We start from the raw sequence: 16,649 nt of genomic DNA, 5'->3' as shown, positions 1-16,649 counted from the left end.
TCAGTCGTTTTTCTTCATTTTTCCTCAAATTTTCCCAGAAAATAAAACAAAATAAATATTTATTAACCCGAATAATTATTGATTTGAGCTCTGCGGTAGCAAATAATTAGGAAAATTGAGTAATGGAGTGGGCTGGTGGACGAATTGCATCAAATTCTTGAGTTCTCCCTCTTTTGCTGAAATTCTCTCCTCGAGAAGGAGCCGTTCGCTTTGGAGGCGGAGCCAAATCTGAAATTTACAAGAAAAATTAGAAAAATCGGTGAAAATTGATGAAAAATCAGTCAAAACGGGGGATTTTTGAATTTACTAGTGTTGCAAGTGCGCTCCATTGATAAAAGTTGATTTTTAGGGCTTTTTAAGTATTTTTTGTAATTTCTAGGTGGAATTTGGCAGTTTTTCAGCTAAAAAACTCACATTTTTACATAAAAGTTTACTAAAAACTTCGAAAAATCAAATTTCCCCACTCACATCTCTATAACCGGGCGCCAAGACTTCAAACGGGTTGACTCCCATTGTATTTGTGGGCGGAACAGATTGAATCATCGATGTGGTTGGCATAGAGACGGTATTGGTGCTCGCTGTGGCCACATTGCAATGGATTGGTGGGTTTGGAGCGGATTGGCTGGAATATTTTTGAGATTTTCAGGTTACAAATATTTTTCATAGCTAGAGTAGATCATAACGATCATTTTAAGCTAAAATTCACCAAAATCGGTTAAAAAATCAAGAAGTTTGAGAATTTCGAAAATTTTCGAAAACCTGAAAATCACTGAAAACGCTGTAAGTCGGTGGGTTTTGTTCAGAATTAATTTTCGACATGTTTTTCTGATTCTACTCAAAAATACCTTTCAAATGAGTATAATCAAGGCTATATTCAAAAACTTTGAAAATTTTGAAAATTTTGGGTCTCGCCACGAAAACAATGAAAACTGACAAGGGATAGTCATGATTATACTTTTATGAAAGCTCTCATCCCCCTGAAATCAGAAATTCAAGAATTTCAAAATTTGGAGCACATCTGGCCGAGTTACGGCTACTTTTCTCCGAAGGCTAGAGCGCAGAGATACCAGACACTCTGCGTCTCTGACCCCGAAATTCAAAATTTTCTGAATATAGGCATGATTATACTTTTCTGAAAGCTGAAAACGTGCTGAATTTGAAAATGTAAATGAAATTGAGTTTGGACAAAATTTGTGAGAGTTACAGCAGTTTTACTGATTTCAGATTTTCGAAAAGTTTCGAAAATCTTTAACTTTTCGATTTTCAGTCGATTTGCTATGTTTTTTAGCTTAAAATGTAGGATTTCGCTCGGGCTAATTGGCACAAATATTTTCATGGCCTAGAATTTTCATTCAAAAAAGTTAGGCCACCAACCGTTTCTTCTGTCTTTTCACCGCCGGCGTCTCCTCTTCCTCGTCCTTCTCATCCAACGGATAACTTTCGACAATCACATTCATCGACCGTATCCTTTTTCGTTTCGGTGGCACTACAGTAACCCTCCGCGGAGTGGTTACTGTAGTCAAGGGTACTGTAGAACACGTGGACGACGTCGGGGACAGAAATGTTGATGACGTGGATGGGGGCATCGGTGAAATTTCCAAAAAAGTCGGTTTCGGCGGATCTTTTTTTCTTAAAAGTGCCGCCAGAATCGGTCGTTCCACCTCTAATTTCGATGGGGGTGGCGATTTTGGAGGTGTCAACTGGACAAAAGTGGGCGGAGCTTGTGGTGGGGGCACTATTCGTGGAAGCTCATTGGGCACACAGATAAGGATGGATTCTGAGGGATTCTGAAAAAAATGAAATAGAAAAAAATCGAATTTTCAAAAAAAAAATTTTTTGAAAAATCTGAAATTCTGAAAATCTTCTTTTCAGTCTAGCAACTATTTTCCACAGAAAATTCAGAATTCGAGCGTTATTTTAAGCTTTATATCAGTAAAATACAACTAATTCCGGCTTATTTACAGATTTTCGAAAATTTATGAAAAATTCGAAAATCTGAAAATGCTGAAACTCCATGGGTTTTGCTCCAAATCTCATTTTTAATGCATTTTCAGATTCCTCTCGTCGAGACGCGTCGAATGAGTATAATCATGACTAGGTTTGAAGCAAGTCGGGTCTCACCACGGAAACTACAGTAATCCAGGTGGTTTTCGTGTTGAGACCCAATTCACTGCAAACCTAGTCATGATTATACTCATTCGAAGCGTCTTGACGAGTGAAATCTAAAAATGTTAGTGAAATTTGATTTGAAGCGAAATTCATAGAGTTATAGCAGTTTCAGCATTTCCTGGTTTTCGAAATTTTTCGAAAATCTGAAAATCGGTGAGTTCTAGATGGATTTTGTTAGTTTTAGGCTTAACATGTGCCGATTCAAGTGAATGTTTTGTAAAAATAGAATCATGCTAAAATTCGTTTAAAAAAATTGAAAAAATAAAAAGTTTTCGGAAATAATTTTTTCAAAAAAAATTTTTTTTTTTAAGATTTTCAGATTTTTTCCTATTTCTCACCTCCTGTGAATTTTTAATGATACAACTCATTGCTTTTGCCATAAAACTTCTCATTTGTAGTTGATGAATGAGTAGATTTGGGTCCAAGAATGGCAGCTTGGACGCCGACTCGAAATCTAGAAAGCATCGGATATCTCTTCCAAGCATTCGGTCCTGGAAAAAAATATTTTGTTTTTTGAATTTTATAGAATTAAAAACCAAAAAATTTAAGAAAAACGGAACATTTTGAGCTAAAAATCAAAAAAATTGGTTGAAAATTAAGAAAGTTACAGAATTTCGAAAATTCCTAAAAGCCTATGGTGGCCTAACTTTCTCAGATTCCATTTTCTAGGCCACGGACTAACATTTTCAAAATCTCCTCATCAAGACCTTTCAAATGAGTATAATCATGGCTAGGTTTGAAAAATTTCGAATTTTGAGTTTTGCTATGCGCCTTTAAATTTTTTACCCTCCCAATTATCGTGGTGAGACCCAAGTAGAGTGATTATAGTCGTTTGAAAGGTCTTGATGTGACAATTCTAAAACATTTTGAATTTTTGAAATTGGAGCAAAATTGGCCGAGATTCGGTAGTTTTAGCCTGGGAGGTTAGAGCGCAGAGATACCAGACACTCTGCGTCTCTAACCCCGAATTTCAATTTTTTAAACATAGTCATGATTATACTCAAATGGAAGCTAGAAACGTACTGATTTTGAAAACATACCTAGAATTGAGATTGGTTGAAATTCAAGAGAGTTATAGCAATTTTAGTGAGTTCAGATTTTCGAAAAGTTTCGAAAATCCATAACTCCTTGATTTCTGGACAGTCAGAAGCGATTTTAGGCTTAAAATAACCGGCAAAAATTGAAAAATACCGCAGCAAGACATTCGAACATAAAAAAGGCTATGAAAATCCGATTAGCCGGGTGGAACCTTGACGGGAGAAATGAATGGAATGGCAACAACTTATCCCCCCGACAAGCTCCGCCTCCTGCCGTCGTAAAAAAGCGAAATCTGAGGCTAAGACCTTGAAAACGAATGTATATCCAGTTCTCCTAGCCAATCGGTCCTCGGTAACCTTGAGGAATCAGCTGAGAGACAGAGAAGACGTCGATGTCCTTCAGAAGGACTGCCCAAAAAAAATTTTTTTTGCGAATGTTCATATTGAGAGACTGAAACTAGAATTTTGAAGGGTGACCTTGATATAAATAGTGGTGGCCCCCCGTCCTGATGACGAAGTGTTTTTCGATGTTTCAAGTGGAATGACGATAGATTAGTGAGGGGGGAATTAAGGGAATGAACACGAGTTTTTTTGGTTGGGATAAACAAAAAAATTTGAATTTTTTTTTGAAAAGTGAAAAAAAGTTTGTGTGATGAGGGACCATCTTTGGGTTGCGCAATTACCGTCATTTTAAGCTATTTCCGACTGAAATTGAGCTGGAAACCGAGAAGTTAGAGATTTTCGAAAATTTTCGAAAACTTGAAAATCACTAAATTTGCAATATCTCACCCGGCATTCATCCAATCTCCATGAACTTGATATTTTTAGAATCAGCACGCTTTCAGCTTTCAGAAAAGTATAATCATGCCTATATTCCTTCAATTTCAGTTTTTAGACCATTTTTTGACCCCCCGGTGTCCTAAAAATCAAAGTTTTCAGAATATAGGCATGATTATACTCATTCGAAGCGTTTTAATGTGCTGAATCCAAATATGTAGTCGAATATGAGATCTGACTGAAACTGACTGGTTTACGGTAGTTTCAGCAGAATCTCAAATTTTCAGAAATTTTCGGAAATTTTCAATACTTTGTAATTGTATGAATTTTTGCTCAATTTTTATGATTTTAGGGTCAAAATGTAGGTTTTAATCTGGATAATTGAATAATTGAGCTAGTTAAACAAATTTGCAAGACCGGGCGAAATACTAGACCCCCAACTTGAGGAATTTCTCAAATTTACGGAAATTTACGGATATTTTCAAAACTCTGTAACTTTTTCATTTCTTATCAGTTTTTCATGCTTAAAACAAGGTCCATAGTTTCAAAAATCAAGAAATAGAATAAAATTCTCAAAACCATGACAATTTTCAGAGATGCGCCATAGTCAAGCAAAATCTGAAAATTTCAGTTTTTCAAAATTTCGAAAATTTTCAAATCTCCGTAACTTTTTCATTTTCCATCCGTTTTCAATGGTTTTTAGCTCAAAATAAAGCCTTTGATGTCAAAAATTGAAAGATAAAAGACAATCTTTAAAAACCTAACAACCGGCAGATATACTGCAAATCAAACAAAAAACTGAAAATTTCAAATTTTTAAAAATTTTTCAAAACTTTGTAACTTTTTCATTTTCTATCCGTTTTCTATGATTTTTTGTTTAAAATGCTCCCCTTTTTCTCAAGATTCCATTTCCCCACTCAAACCAACCTTTTCCACATCAAAAATGCACCGATGGTCACCCTCAATGCCGGCGACAATGAAGTCATGCATAAATATCATAAAAGAGTTGGTAATCTTGAACACGTCGACGGTCAGCGGTTCGGATAGTAAACCGGGTTCTGTAATAAGTGTCTGTCTGTGTGTCCTGGCCACCGGGATGTCCGGATGTCCACTCACTGTAATCCGAATTTCGAATCATCTCAACTGAATTCCCGATTATGAAACATTTATCCGGATTTCTCGGTTTTTGATCCACTTTTTTCAGTTTTCCACTGGAAATCACTTCTTGCGGAAGAAGTTCAGCCATTTCAGACAACACTTCATTCATCTCTTCCCGCCGCTTCTTCTCGTGACGACTCCGTGTCTCACGCTTTACCGCCGTCTCTTTTTTGGCGCGTGGCGGTTTTGGCGGACGGTCGGATTTTGGTTTTCGAGGAGGCATATTAGGGGCTGAAAAAGCTTCAAAAATTGGTTTGAAATGATATGAAACAAGTTATTTGAAGAAAAAAAAATTCCAAAAAATTTTCCAAAAAAAATTTTTTTAGTCAAAATTTTTTCCAGATCGTGGAAATTTCCAGATGAATCCTACATCTACTATCTATAGTATATTTTTACTAAAAATTATAATTTTCACCTTCATTTTCCACCTAAAACCACCTCTCTACCTCTAAAACCCGCCGAGTTACAGATTTTCGAAACTTTTCGAAATTTCTGAAATTTTGAGATTTCGCTGAAACTACCGTAAACCAGTCAGTTTCAGTCAGAGCTCGTTTTAAACTACATATTCAGATTCAGGACGCTCTCAGCTTTCAGAAAAGTATAATCATGCCTATATTCTGAAATTTTTGAATTTCTGGGGTTAGAGACGCAGAGTGTCTGGTATCTCTCCACTCGAACCTCCTGACTAAAACTACCGTAACTCGGTCAGATTAGGTCCAATTTGTTGAAAATTTATATTTTTGGAATCAGAATAACAAGACGGTTCGAATGAGTATTATCATGACTAGGTTTGGTGGAATTTGAAAATTTGGCATTTTTGGGTCTCGCCACTATTTTGAAGGTGCATAGCTTGTCGAAGCCTACCCAAACTATTTTTCACATAAAATTCACTTCTTAACAAACAATTTCAGCCAAAAAAACTATCAAAAATCTCAAAAATGGAAAAAGTTACAGATTTTCGAAAAATTTCGAAAACAATTTGCGCACCAATATCGTTATAACTCACTTAGTTTTTATCCAATTTAACTTTTATTTTTGAGTTCAGTGTGTCACGAGCTTTGACATGAGTATAATCATGACTATATTCTGAAAAAATAATTTTTGGACCCATTTTGGCCAAAAATCCTAATTTTCAGAACCTAGGCATGATTATACTCATTCGAAGCGTCTTGAAGCGCTGATTTTGGATATACTACTCAAAATTACTAAAAACCAAAAGCTATGAAAATTCAGTTTGAAGAAAGAACAAGTGACCAATGGTGTTCAGGGTCAAAACTCAGCTGACAGGGTGTGGTTGGTTGGAATTGGAATCGGAAGACGTAAATAGTTTAAAAATGACTAATATCAACAAAACTGGTCAGAGAACCGGTTGGAAATCAAGTTTTTTGCTGAAAATGAAGAATACACCCAATGAATCAAAATAATGATGGGTTCCCTATTTTTTTGGGGGGAATTTTCTCATATTTTGAGATACAGGTCTTCAAACTAGAATTTTTGGATTCAGGAGGTTGAGACGGTTCGAATGAGTATAATCATGGTTATATTCTGAAAAAATTGATTTTTAGAGGTGTATGCGCCTTTAAATATCGAGTTTTCGTGGTGAGACCCAACATAGTCATGATTATACTCATTCGAAGCGTCTTGACGAGATAAACCTGATACAATTTAAATTTTTGAAATTGGACAAAAACTGCCAGAGTTACGGTAGTTTTAGTCAGGAGGTCAGAGTGCAGAGATACCAGACACTCTGCGTCTCTAACCCCGAAATTCAATATTTTCAGATTATAGGCATGATTATACTTTTCTGAAAGCTGGGAACGTGGTGAATCCAAAAATATAAGTTTTATAGCTTTTAACACAAAACTGATCGGGTTACGGTAGTTTGAAAATTTTGAGATTTTCGAAACGTTTCGAAAATCTGTAACTTTTTCTATTTTATAGGTGAGACTTAATTTTTAGCTTGAAATGTCCGATTTCATTGATTTTATCAAGAAAAATACATCGGATTCGAAATTTCCAGAAATTGGGAATCTGTGCGCTTTTAAATTCGTGGAATTCGTGGTGAGACCCAAAATCCAATAATTTTCAGAACATAGTCATGATTATACTCATTCGACGCGTCTTGACACGCTAAATCTGATTATATTGATAAAAATCGATTCGGAGCAAAACTGACTGGGTTACTGTAGTTTTAGTGGTTTTCAGGGTTTTCGATTTTCGAAAATTTTCGAAAATCTGTAACTCGTTGAGTTTTTTAGGTAGAGCGGTGGTTTTAGGCTTAAAAATTACAGAATTTTTTGGAGTTTTCAGAAAAATCAGTGTAGCTGGCTACAGTACCCTATTCACTGATTTTTGGGAGGTCAAAGTCGGAAAAACTGATTTTTTCAATTTAAAGGGTATCTAATCGATAAAAAGGTCTAAAAAGGTCAGATAACTTGTCAGTATTTATAAAAATCGCTGAAATAACTGAAAATAGGCTCAAAAATCTCATTTTTCTACTCTTTTTCCAGTAAAAATCTCGAAAACCGACAAGAAAAGTGCACATTTCTTATCCCGGCAAAAAATCTCAAAAAAATGAGAAAACCCGAAAAAACGCAAAAGGGGGAATAAGAAGAAGAAGTGAGTGGACAGTGACAGTCTCATCGAATTTCTCTGCGTCTCTCCATCCGTCATACTCTCTCGCTTGGAAAAAATTTTTCGCGCGCGCGCGGCAGCTGTCCTCTCATCGTCTTCTACGTCTTCTTCTTCTCCATTTGTGACGGTTTTTGGCAGAAAAATCGGCGCGGGGAAAAGAATCGAAAAAAGAGAAAAGAGTGGCCTTTCAAGGTCATTTTTAGTGGTCGACAGGTTTTTTTTTTGCATTTGGCGTGTGAGGTGTGGGAAGGGGGACACTTGAAAGCAAAAAATGGCTGAAAATTGCATAAAAATACATAAAAATTAAGAAAAAAAATCCGAAAAAAAATTTCAAAAAAAAATTTCAGAAAATTTTTTTGTCTGAAATTTTCAGACCTTTGGGGGCGGAGACGATGGGGAATAGTTGGAAACTACAAAAAAACACTAAAATCGGTGAAAATCACATAAAAATGCAAAAAAAAAAAAAAATTTCAGAAAATTTTTTTTGTCTGAAATTTTCAGACACCTCGTTCTCAATTTTTGCAGATTTTATATATTCCACAGTTTCTTCACTTTCAATTCTTCATTTTCCACCCAAAACCACCCCAAACCGACAAAAACTAAAAAAGTTACAGATTTTCGAAACTTTTCGAAAATCCCAAAAATCTGAAAATCACTTAAACTACAGTAACCCGGTCAGTTTTGCTCCGAATCGATTTTCATTGATATAATCAGATTCAGCTCGTCAAGACGCTTCGAATGAGTATAATCATGCCTCGGTTTGAAGCAAGTTGGGTCTCGCCACGAAAACTACAGTAATCCACTCCAGGGGTACTGTAGTTTTCGTGGTGAGACCCAACTTGCTTCAAACTTAGTCGTGATTATACTCATTCGAACCGTCTTGACACGCTGAATCTGAAAATGATAGTTTAGAGACGCATTGGATTGATTTTCACCCGATTTTCCGGGAAAAATCAATTTTTCCATCCTTTTTCGGCTTAAAAACCTGCAAAAATTATGCAAATTATATACAAATTCAACCGAGTATACACTATTACTGTTTCATAACTAAAACTATGAAAAAAAGGACAACAAAACGAGAGAGAATTAGAGAAAAAGATGGCGATTTTTCAGCAAAAACGACGATGACGACGTTGACGACTTCAGATGAGAATTCCGTCGATTCCAAAGTAGTGGGCGGCGAAGGCGGCTGGAAATTCAATTTTTGAGTCAAAAATACCATTTTTAGCCTAAAAAATTCGGCATTTTGGGGTTTTTTACATGAAAAATGGAGTTTTTGAGTTAAAAATAACAAAATTTTGAGTTTTTCGTTGTTTTTTACATGCAAAATTCGAATTTTTCAGATAAAAACGACGAAAATCGAGTTTTGGCTTTTTTCGTCTGAAAATGCATTTTTTAGAGAAAAAAACTCAATTTTTCGAGTTTTCAGTGTAAAAATTCGAAATTTGGGCGTTTTTACATCAAAAATTGAGTTTTTGTGAGGAAAATCTATTTTCTCGTGGGAAAATGCTAAAAATTCGCGTTTTTTTGACATTTTTCTTATTAAAATCAATGTTTTTGGCAGTATTTTCATGATTTTCGATTGAAAAATGCCATTTTTCAGTAGAAAATCGATTTTTGGAGCCACAAATCGACTTTTTCAGTGCAAAATCGACTTTTTTGACTGAAAAATCAAGTTTTTGAGAGAAATTCGGCTTTTTGAGTAAATTTTTGGCACTTTCTGTCATTTTTCACCTAAAAAATTAAATATCTGACCTCTTAAAGTTTTAAAAATCATATTTCCACTCAGATTTTCAATTTTTTCGTTCAAAAATGCCATTTTTTGCGGTTTTCACTTAGAAAACTCAACTTTTCCATCTTAAAACACCCAAAATCAACCAAAAACCCAAAAAATAAACAGAAATGACGTCATTTATATTTTTTTTCCCGTCTCCGTATCATTTTTTCGACCTTTGAAGGTCAAAAACCAGAGATTTTGTTTATTTTTGTGTTGGTTTTTGGTGGATTCGACGAAATACTACGTAGCAGTTTTCCGTGCTTTCAGATGACCGATTTTCAGTTAAAATGAGGGAGAATGGGAGTTTTAGTGACGATTTTTGTGATTTTTCAGCGAAAATTTGCAGTTTTTCGGTGGAAATCAATGGAAAATGCTAAATTTTGACAAAAACATAGCTAAAAATGAGTTTTTTCGCTATTTCCCACGTCAAAAACCACTGATTCGCTAAGTTTTTATATAGAAATCAGTGGAAATTCAAATTTTCCAAAATTCCGTAGGAAAATACCGATTTTAGCGAGATTTTCGAAATTTCCGATGGATTTTATGCGATTTTTCGTGTTTTTCATTGCTGAAATTGCTATTTTCATGTAGTTTTATGCCGGAAAACACCAAAAAAACAGTTTTAGGGTAATTTTTTTGAAATGTTTAAGTTTTCGCTAAAAAAGTAGATTTCAACGAAATTTTCAGCATTTTTGATACATTTTGTAGCAAGATTTAGCTTTAAAATAGCTATTTTCGTGTAGTTTTATGCCAGAAAACCCCAAAAATTCACTCATCGACATTTTTTGCTGAAAAAATACCGATTTAAATGGGATTTTAGACATTTCTGATGTCTTTTGCGATTTTTCGGGCTTTTTAGCTCTAAAATTCCTATTTTCATGTAGTTTTAAGCCAGAAAACACCAAAAAAACAGTTTTAGGATAATTTTTTTGAAATGTTTAAGTTTTCGCTAAAAAGTAGATTTCTACGAAATTTTCGACATTTGTGATGTCTTTTGCGATTTTTCGGCTTTTTAGCTCTGAAATTGCTATTTTCATGTAGATTTAGGCCAGAAAACACCCAAAATTCATTTTTAGAATTTTTTCCAAAAATTTTGATTTTTGCTGAAAAAAGTCACTTTCATCGGAAATTTTCTACATTTCCGATAGATTTTATGCGATTTTTCGAGATTTTTGGCTCTGAAATTAGTATTTTGATGTAGTTTTAGGCCAAAAAACACCAAAAACCCACATTTTGGAGTTTTTTTCTAAATTTTTTGATTTTTGACCGAAAAAATTGATTTTTCTCGAATTTTCCTCATTTTTTCCACATTTTCGCCATTTCCTCTCGCTTTTCCACCTAAATAAACCACCTACCAGCTTCAACCAAGAGTCCAAACGTGATAAAAGTGCCGATATCCTTTTTCACTTTTTCCGAGGCCATTTTGTCGAGTTCTGGACCGCCGGCGCCTGGGTAGAGCATGATTTCTGCAAAAATATCGATTTTTTGATTAAAAAATGTGAAAAAATCACAAAAAATGGTGGATTTTAGAGGAAAAATTGCGAAAATGATGTAAAAAATCTTTGAGGGTACGTGAAAGTGCGTGGCGGTGTTTGCGTACTTTGTCGACCGTAACCCACTTGGAAAATTAGTGAAAAGTGGTTTTTAGAGCTAAAAACTGTGTTTTTCAGTGATTTTTTCAGATTTTTAGCTTAAAAACTTATGGAAATTACTAAAAAACTGACTGAATTTAACGAAAATTGCAAAAAAAACCACTAAAAACCACCGAAAACCACCAAAAACCCTCCAAAGTGCATTCCGACGTGACGGTGTTTGCGTACCTTGTTGACCGTACCCCAATTAAAAATAATTGACATTTTTCCACGCAAAAACCAATAAAAATCGCATAAAAATCGTCATTTCTTCGTCTCAACTCGTCTCAAAAATCGATAAATGTGCCTCTCGAAAATTCGGAATCATCGGAATGCTCGTTTTTTTTCTTTTTTCACAAAATTTTTTTTCGGTAACAGAAAAAAATCAATTTTTCCCCGATTTCAGATGGGAAACGATCATAGCAAGAAGAAATCGCACTCGGAATCGAAAAATGAGTTGGAAACCCCGGAAAACCAGTCAAATCCCCAGTTGGATGAGTATTTTTCCCGGATTTCCGATGGAAAAGACGAAATTTCCTCGGAAAAATTGATTGTGAGCAGATTTTTCGCTTAAAACTCGATAAAATTATCGATTTTCAGCGTCTTTTTGACCAAGATCTAGGTGAAAGTCTACTCAATTATTTTGCCGGCTCGAAAACCGAAAAATACATCACAAGGCAACAGTTTCAGCAGAAGTTTACACCGTTGTATGGCACTTCGACTGATATTTATGTGAAAAGTGAGTGAAATTGTAGAAAATAAGCGAAAAATAACGAAAATAACAAAAAATGCGCTCAAAAATAATCAGAATCACTGAATTTTGACTTGGTGGCCTAGAAACTCAAATAGGAGAAAGTTAGGCCAGCAAAACTAGTCCCCGAGTGATTTTGAATGAGTTTTTCTAATTTTTTGCTAAATTTGACTTTAAAATTCATAAAAATCCAAGAAATTTGACTAAAAACAGGGAATTTTTGGTTGGTGGCCTAGAAACCCAAAGTAAGTCCACCAAAACTAGTCCCCGAGTGATTTTTGGGAAAATTTTTTCTTATTTTTAGTTTTAAAACCGTTTATTTTACCCATTTTCACGCAAAAATCTATCGAAAAACTGAAAAATTTGAGTCTAAACGCAGAAATTCTAATTATGAGAAAGCTAGGCCACCAAAACTAGTCCCCCGACTCATTTTATGGAATTTTTTTTTGATTTTTCCAAAATTCGACCATGACCAAAACCATGAAAAACCCAAGAAATTTGACTAAAAATAAGGAATTTTCGGTTGGTGGCCTAGAAACCCAAAGTTAGGCCACCAAAACTAGTCCCCGAGTAATTTTTGAGTAAACTTTTGTAATTTTTCGCTAAATTTGACTTTAAAATTTATAAAATTTCTAGAAAGTCGACTAAAAACAGGGAATTTTCGGTTGGTGGCCTAAAAACCGAAAGTTCGGCCACAAAAACTAGTCATCGAGTGATTTTAAGTAAATTTTTCCTTATTTTTAGTTTAAAACCGTCTATTTCACTCATTTACTCTCAAAAATCGTTCGAAAAACTGAAAAATTCAGGTCGAAATTCCCGATTTCAAATTTTGAAAAAGCTAGGCCACCAAAACTAGTCCCCCGACTGATTTTGTGGGATTTTTTTTGGTTTTTTTCAAAATTCGACCACAGAAACCATGAAAAACCCAAGAAATTCGACTAAAAACAGGGAATTTTCGGTTGGTGGCCTAAAAACCCAAAGTTCGGCCACAAAAACTAGTCATCGAGTGATTTTAAGTAAATTTTCCGAGTTTTCCACTAAATTTTATTTCAAAAACCATCAAAATTCAAATTTTTGAGTTAGAACTCTCAAATATGAGTTGGTGGCCTAGAAACCCAAAGTTAGGCCACCAAAACTAGTCCAGAAATGCTCAAATTCCCAATTTCCAGTCCTGCAACCCGTCTACCACTTCATCAAAGTGTGCTCCGATTCGGCAGGTGCCTCCGCCATTCAAGGAGATGAGCAATTTATCAAGAATCTAGTTGAAAATATGGTAAGTTTGGAGTTAATTGAGTAATTTAGATAATTAACAACAAATTTTCAGACTTGCGGGAAGAAGGGCGACGAGGCGACTCAATCGATAATGAGTTGGCGGCGGGAGTACTGTGAGAAGTTCACACAGGCGGTCCAGAATCGAGTGGTGTCGGCGGTGACGGGGAATAAGATTGTGAGTTTGAAAGGAATTCAGAGCCTAAAATAGCGGAAGACGGAAAGGGGAAATAAGAAAATGTGCGGCGGAAAGCCTTAGGATGAGTGCAATCATGACTAGATTCGGATAGTTAGAGAGCCTGTGGACATGAGATTACTGTAACGGAGTCAAAAGTGTATCGATATCATATATATGATATAGCCGGGGTGTAATTCGCGTCAGACTCGATGTTCAGAGTTGAAAATTACACCAAAATGTAGATCTCGACGAGTTCTATATCTTTGATATAATACGAGCAGGATGACTATACGTTAATGTGCCGCGAGCTCCGGAAAAGATGGGAAAACCGAGAAAATGGCCAAAAAATCCATTCTACTCCGACCCGGGACACATTAATTGGCCAGCGCGTAACTTGCAATGTTATGAGCTGAAAAATCGCAAAACTATGAGCTGAAAAACATGCCAAAATGTATATCTCAACGAGATTTATGCATATAACATACTAATGACCGGATGGCTATTCGTTAATGTGCCGCGGGCCGGGAAAAAGTGCTAAAAAACGGGAAAACTGCTAATAAAAACCATTCTAGCCCTGCCTGCGGCACATTAACGAATAGCCATCCGGTCCGTAGTAGGTCACAGATACAGAACTCGCCGGGGATCTATATTTTGGTATATTTTTCAGCTCATAATATTGAGTTTGACGCGAGTTACGCGCCGGCCAGTTTGCAAGTATGGTAAAAACGATTCCCATTTTAATAGCTAACCCTTAATTTCAATCCGAAAACTGGTTTTTTTTCGTGATTCTCATGTCGTAATCGCAAAAATCCGCTTTAAAAACGACGTTTTTGCGGTTCACAGGGCTACTGTAGAGAACTTGGCACCGTGCCAGTTCTAGAATTTCATAGTTTCACGCGCAAAACCCCCTATATTTCCTATATTTCCAGCCCAATCCGGACTACGCCTCCGACATTCTCACGCCACTCCAAATGTGGTTTGTACAATCATCGCTGCCCAACTTCTACTTTCCCGGAAAACCATCGGAAACACCTGGAGACGGTCACTGGACACCTTTGTACACCTCACTTCAACACGGAATAAGTACAAATCGATTCGAGACGATGGTATTCGATTACCGCGGTCCTACTGTAACAATATTCCGGTTGAAAGATGGTCGGGTAGTGGTGTTGGCGACGGATCAGGAGTGGAGACACTCTGGCAGTCGTTTCGGCGGCCCATTCACATCATTCTTCGAAATATCACCGAGAATTCGTCGTATCGATGAGGCGAACTCGATTTATTGTAATCTGAAAATACGAACGGCCGCCTACGGGTTGTCGTTCAACACGAGTGAACTCAAAATCGGAAAAGATTTTGATGAGGTACTCGATATCGAGGTCTGGGGATGCGCCGGTGCTGGAACACTCGCAGAACAGCAGAAGTTGAAGAATTGGCAGAAGCAGCAGGTAGGTTTAGATGGAAAAATGCGAAAATTTGATAGTTTAGGCTTGAAAATAGCAAAAATCTCTATTTTAGACAATTTTGACTGAAAATGTCGTAGTTTTCAGCTTTTTTCACAGTTAGAATCTAAACATGGCATTCTTACGGTAATTTGGGTGAAATTTCCTTGTTTATTTTTAATACTCAAGCCTGAAATAGCAAAGAATCTCTATTTTATACAGAATTTTCTGAAAATGTCGTAGTTTTCAGTATGAGACCTTCAAAGCCGGGTTTTTTCACCGGGAGAAACTAAAATTTTCATTTTTTTGGTAATTTGACTGAAATTTCCTTGTTTATTTTCAATACTCAAGCCTGAAATAGCAAAGAATCTCTATTTTATACAAATTTTGACTGAAACTTCCGTAGTTTTCTGCTTGAGACCTTAAAATCCGAGTTTTTTTCACCGGGAGAAACAAAATATAGCGTTTTTACGGTAATTCGGCTTAAATTTCTGAATTTTAAGTTTATTTTCAATTTCCTATCTTGAAATAGCAAAGAACCTCCGTTTTGTAGAAAATTGTCTGAAATTGCTGTAGTTTTAGCTTGAAATCTTAAAATCTGAGTATTTTGCTATAGGAGAAACTAAGAATTGCATCCCTACAGTAATTTGGCTGAAACAGTTCCAATTTACATGGCTAAGCCTCATTTTTTATCTAAAAAGTGATTTTTTCGTGGTTTTCTTGCAAAATTTCGCTTTAAAAACGACGTTTGGGCGCTTTATTGATTAGCGTCATCATTAGGGTTACGGTAGAAAACTTGGCACAGTGCCAGTTCTAGAATTTTATGACGATTTTAAACGTATCTAGTGACAAAGTATTAATTTAATAGATCAAACTGTCAAAATTGAGCGAATAATTATGAAAAAAGTCAATTTGTGTCCTGAAAATGAATTTTTTGGCGAATCAGTAAGTGCGGTATCAGTTTCGGATTCAAAATTGCTTGAATAGGTTGGTTTAGGACAGAAAATCTTGTTCTGAATGTCAAAATTGCGAATTTTTGTTTAAGAATGATCAATTTGGACTTCTAGGCCACTCCAAGCACATATTTTGGCGATCTTTACATAATTAATGCTTTTTAAAAACTGAAAATCACTGAAAACCGCGACTTTTTAATCGAAAAAGGGAATTTTCAGGCCGAAAAACACAAGAAAGTGCCACTACCAGGAAATTGGGATGACAATCCGGACAAGACACTCCTCGAAATGGCCGGATTCAAGTTCTCCAACGAACGTGCCGCAATGGAAATGGAGGCGAAACGGCAGGAACAGATTGAGAATAATAATGCGAGTCAATCGGATAAGAGCCAGCTGTCGGAGAAGTGATTTATCGATTGATTTGATTGAAGAGATGTATGATAATTTGTGTTTCGATATTAGTATTGTATAGTTTATTTGTGCTCTATTTGTGTGTCTATGTCACTTTTCTTCACTTGGAAATTGTAAATAAATAAATGAGATGTGCCGAGAGATTTCAAAATTGCCGAAAAATTGCACGAGAATGCGTCAGTATTGCTGTTTGCGCATCGTACATCATAGTTGTCCGGAATTCCGGGTTTTTTTGATATTCCGATTCCGGAAAATGAAAATTTTCATTCCGATTCCGGATTCCGGTTTTTTGAATTTTTTTTCCGGAATCCTGAAGATTAAATTTTAAATTTTTTTTGAGTTTTAAAGACAACTGCATTACTCCTTTTTCGGTTTTGAACCTCAAAAGTAGTTTTAAACTTTATATATCATTAAAAACACTCGAAAAAATGACTTGGACTTGCAAATTTATCGAATCATTCA

The 16,649-nt window shown here is 35.7% G+C and overlaps 3 protein-coding genes across 3 annotated transcripts; 1 reads left to right on the top strand and 2 right to left on the bottom strand.

Annotated features, from left to right (window-relative positions):
• Positions 1 to 75: 75 nt before the first annotated feature.
• GCK72_011549 (uncharacterized protein) lies at positions 76 to 558 on the bottom strand (the record flags this gene model as incomplete). The annotated part of the gene is made up of 2 exons (XM_003103882.2): positions 76 to 228; positions 469 to 558. 2 exons carry the CDS (start codon positions 556 to 558, stop codon positions 76 to 78), a joined length of 243 nt encoding a protein of 80 aa, XP_003103930.1.
• Positions 559 to 1,361: 803 nt separating this feature from the next.
• GCK72_011548 (uncharacterized protein) lies at positions 1,362 to 5,364 on the bottom strand (the record flags this gene model as incomplete). Its single annotated transcript, XM_003103989.2, has 4 exons — positions 1,362 to 1,787; positions 2,508 to 2,660; positions 4,911 to 5,041; positions 5,100 to 5,364. 4 exons carry the CDS (start codon positions 5,362 to 5,364, stop codon positions 1,362 to 1,364), a joined length of 975 nt encoding a protein of 324 aa, XP_003104037.2.
• A 6,225-nt stretch (positions 5,365 to 11,589) lies between these two features.
• GCK72_011547 (uncharacterized protein) lies at positions 11,590 to 16,184 on the top strand (the record flags this gene model as incomplete). Its single annotated transcript, XM_003103969.2, has 6 exons — positions 11,590 to 11,736; positions 11,784 to 11,922; positions 13,104 to 13,207; positions 13,259 to 13,381; positions 14,311 to 14,829; positions 15,996 to 16,184. The coding sequence occupies 6 exons, from the start codon at positions 11,590 to 11,592 to the stop codon at positions 16,182 to 16,184; spliced, it is 1,221 nt and encodes a 406-aa protein (XP_003104017.2).
• Between the last annotated feature and the right edge of the window lie 465 nt (positions 16,185 to 16,649).

Source organism: Caenorhabditis remanei, chromosome III (genome assembly GCF_010183535.1).
Source record: "Caenorhabditis remanei strain PX506 chromosome III, whole genome shotgun sequence".
Taxonomy (NCBI): Eukaryota; Metazoa; Nematoda; class Chromadorea; order Rhabditida; family Rhabditidae; genus Caenorhabditis; species Caenorhabditis remanei.
This window is presented reverse-complemented; position numbering and strand designations above follow the sequence as displayed.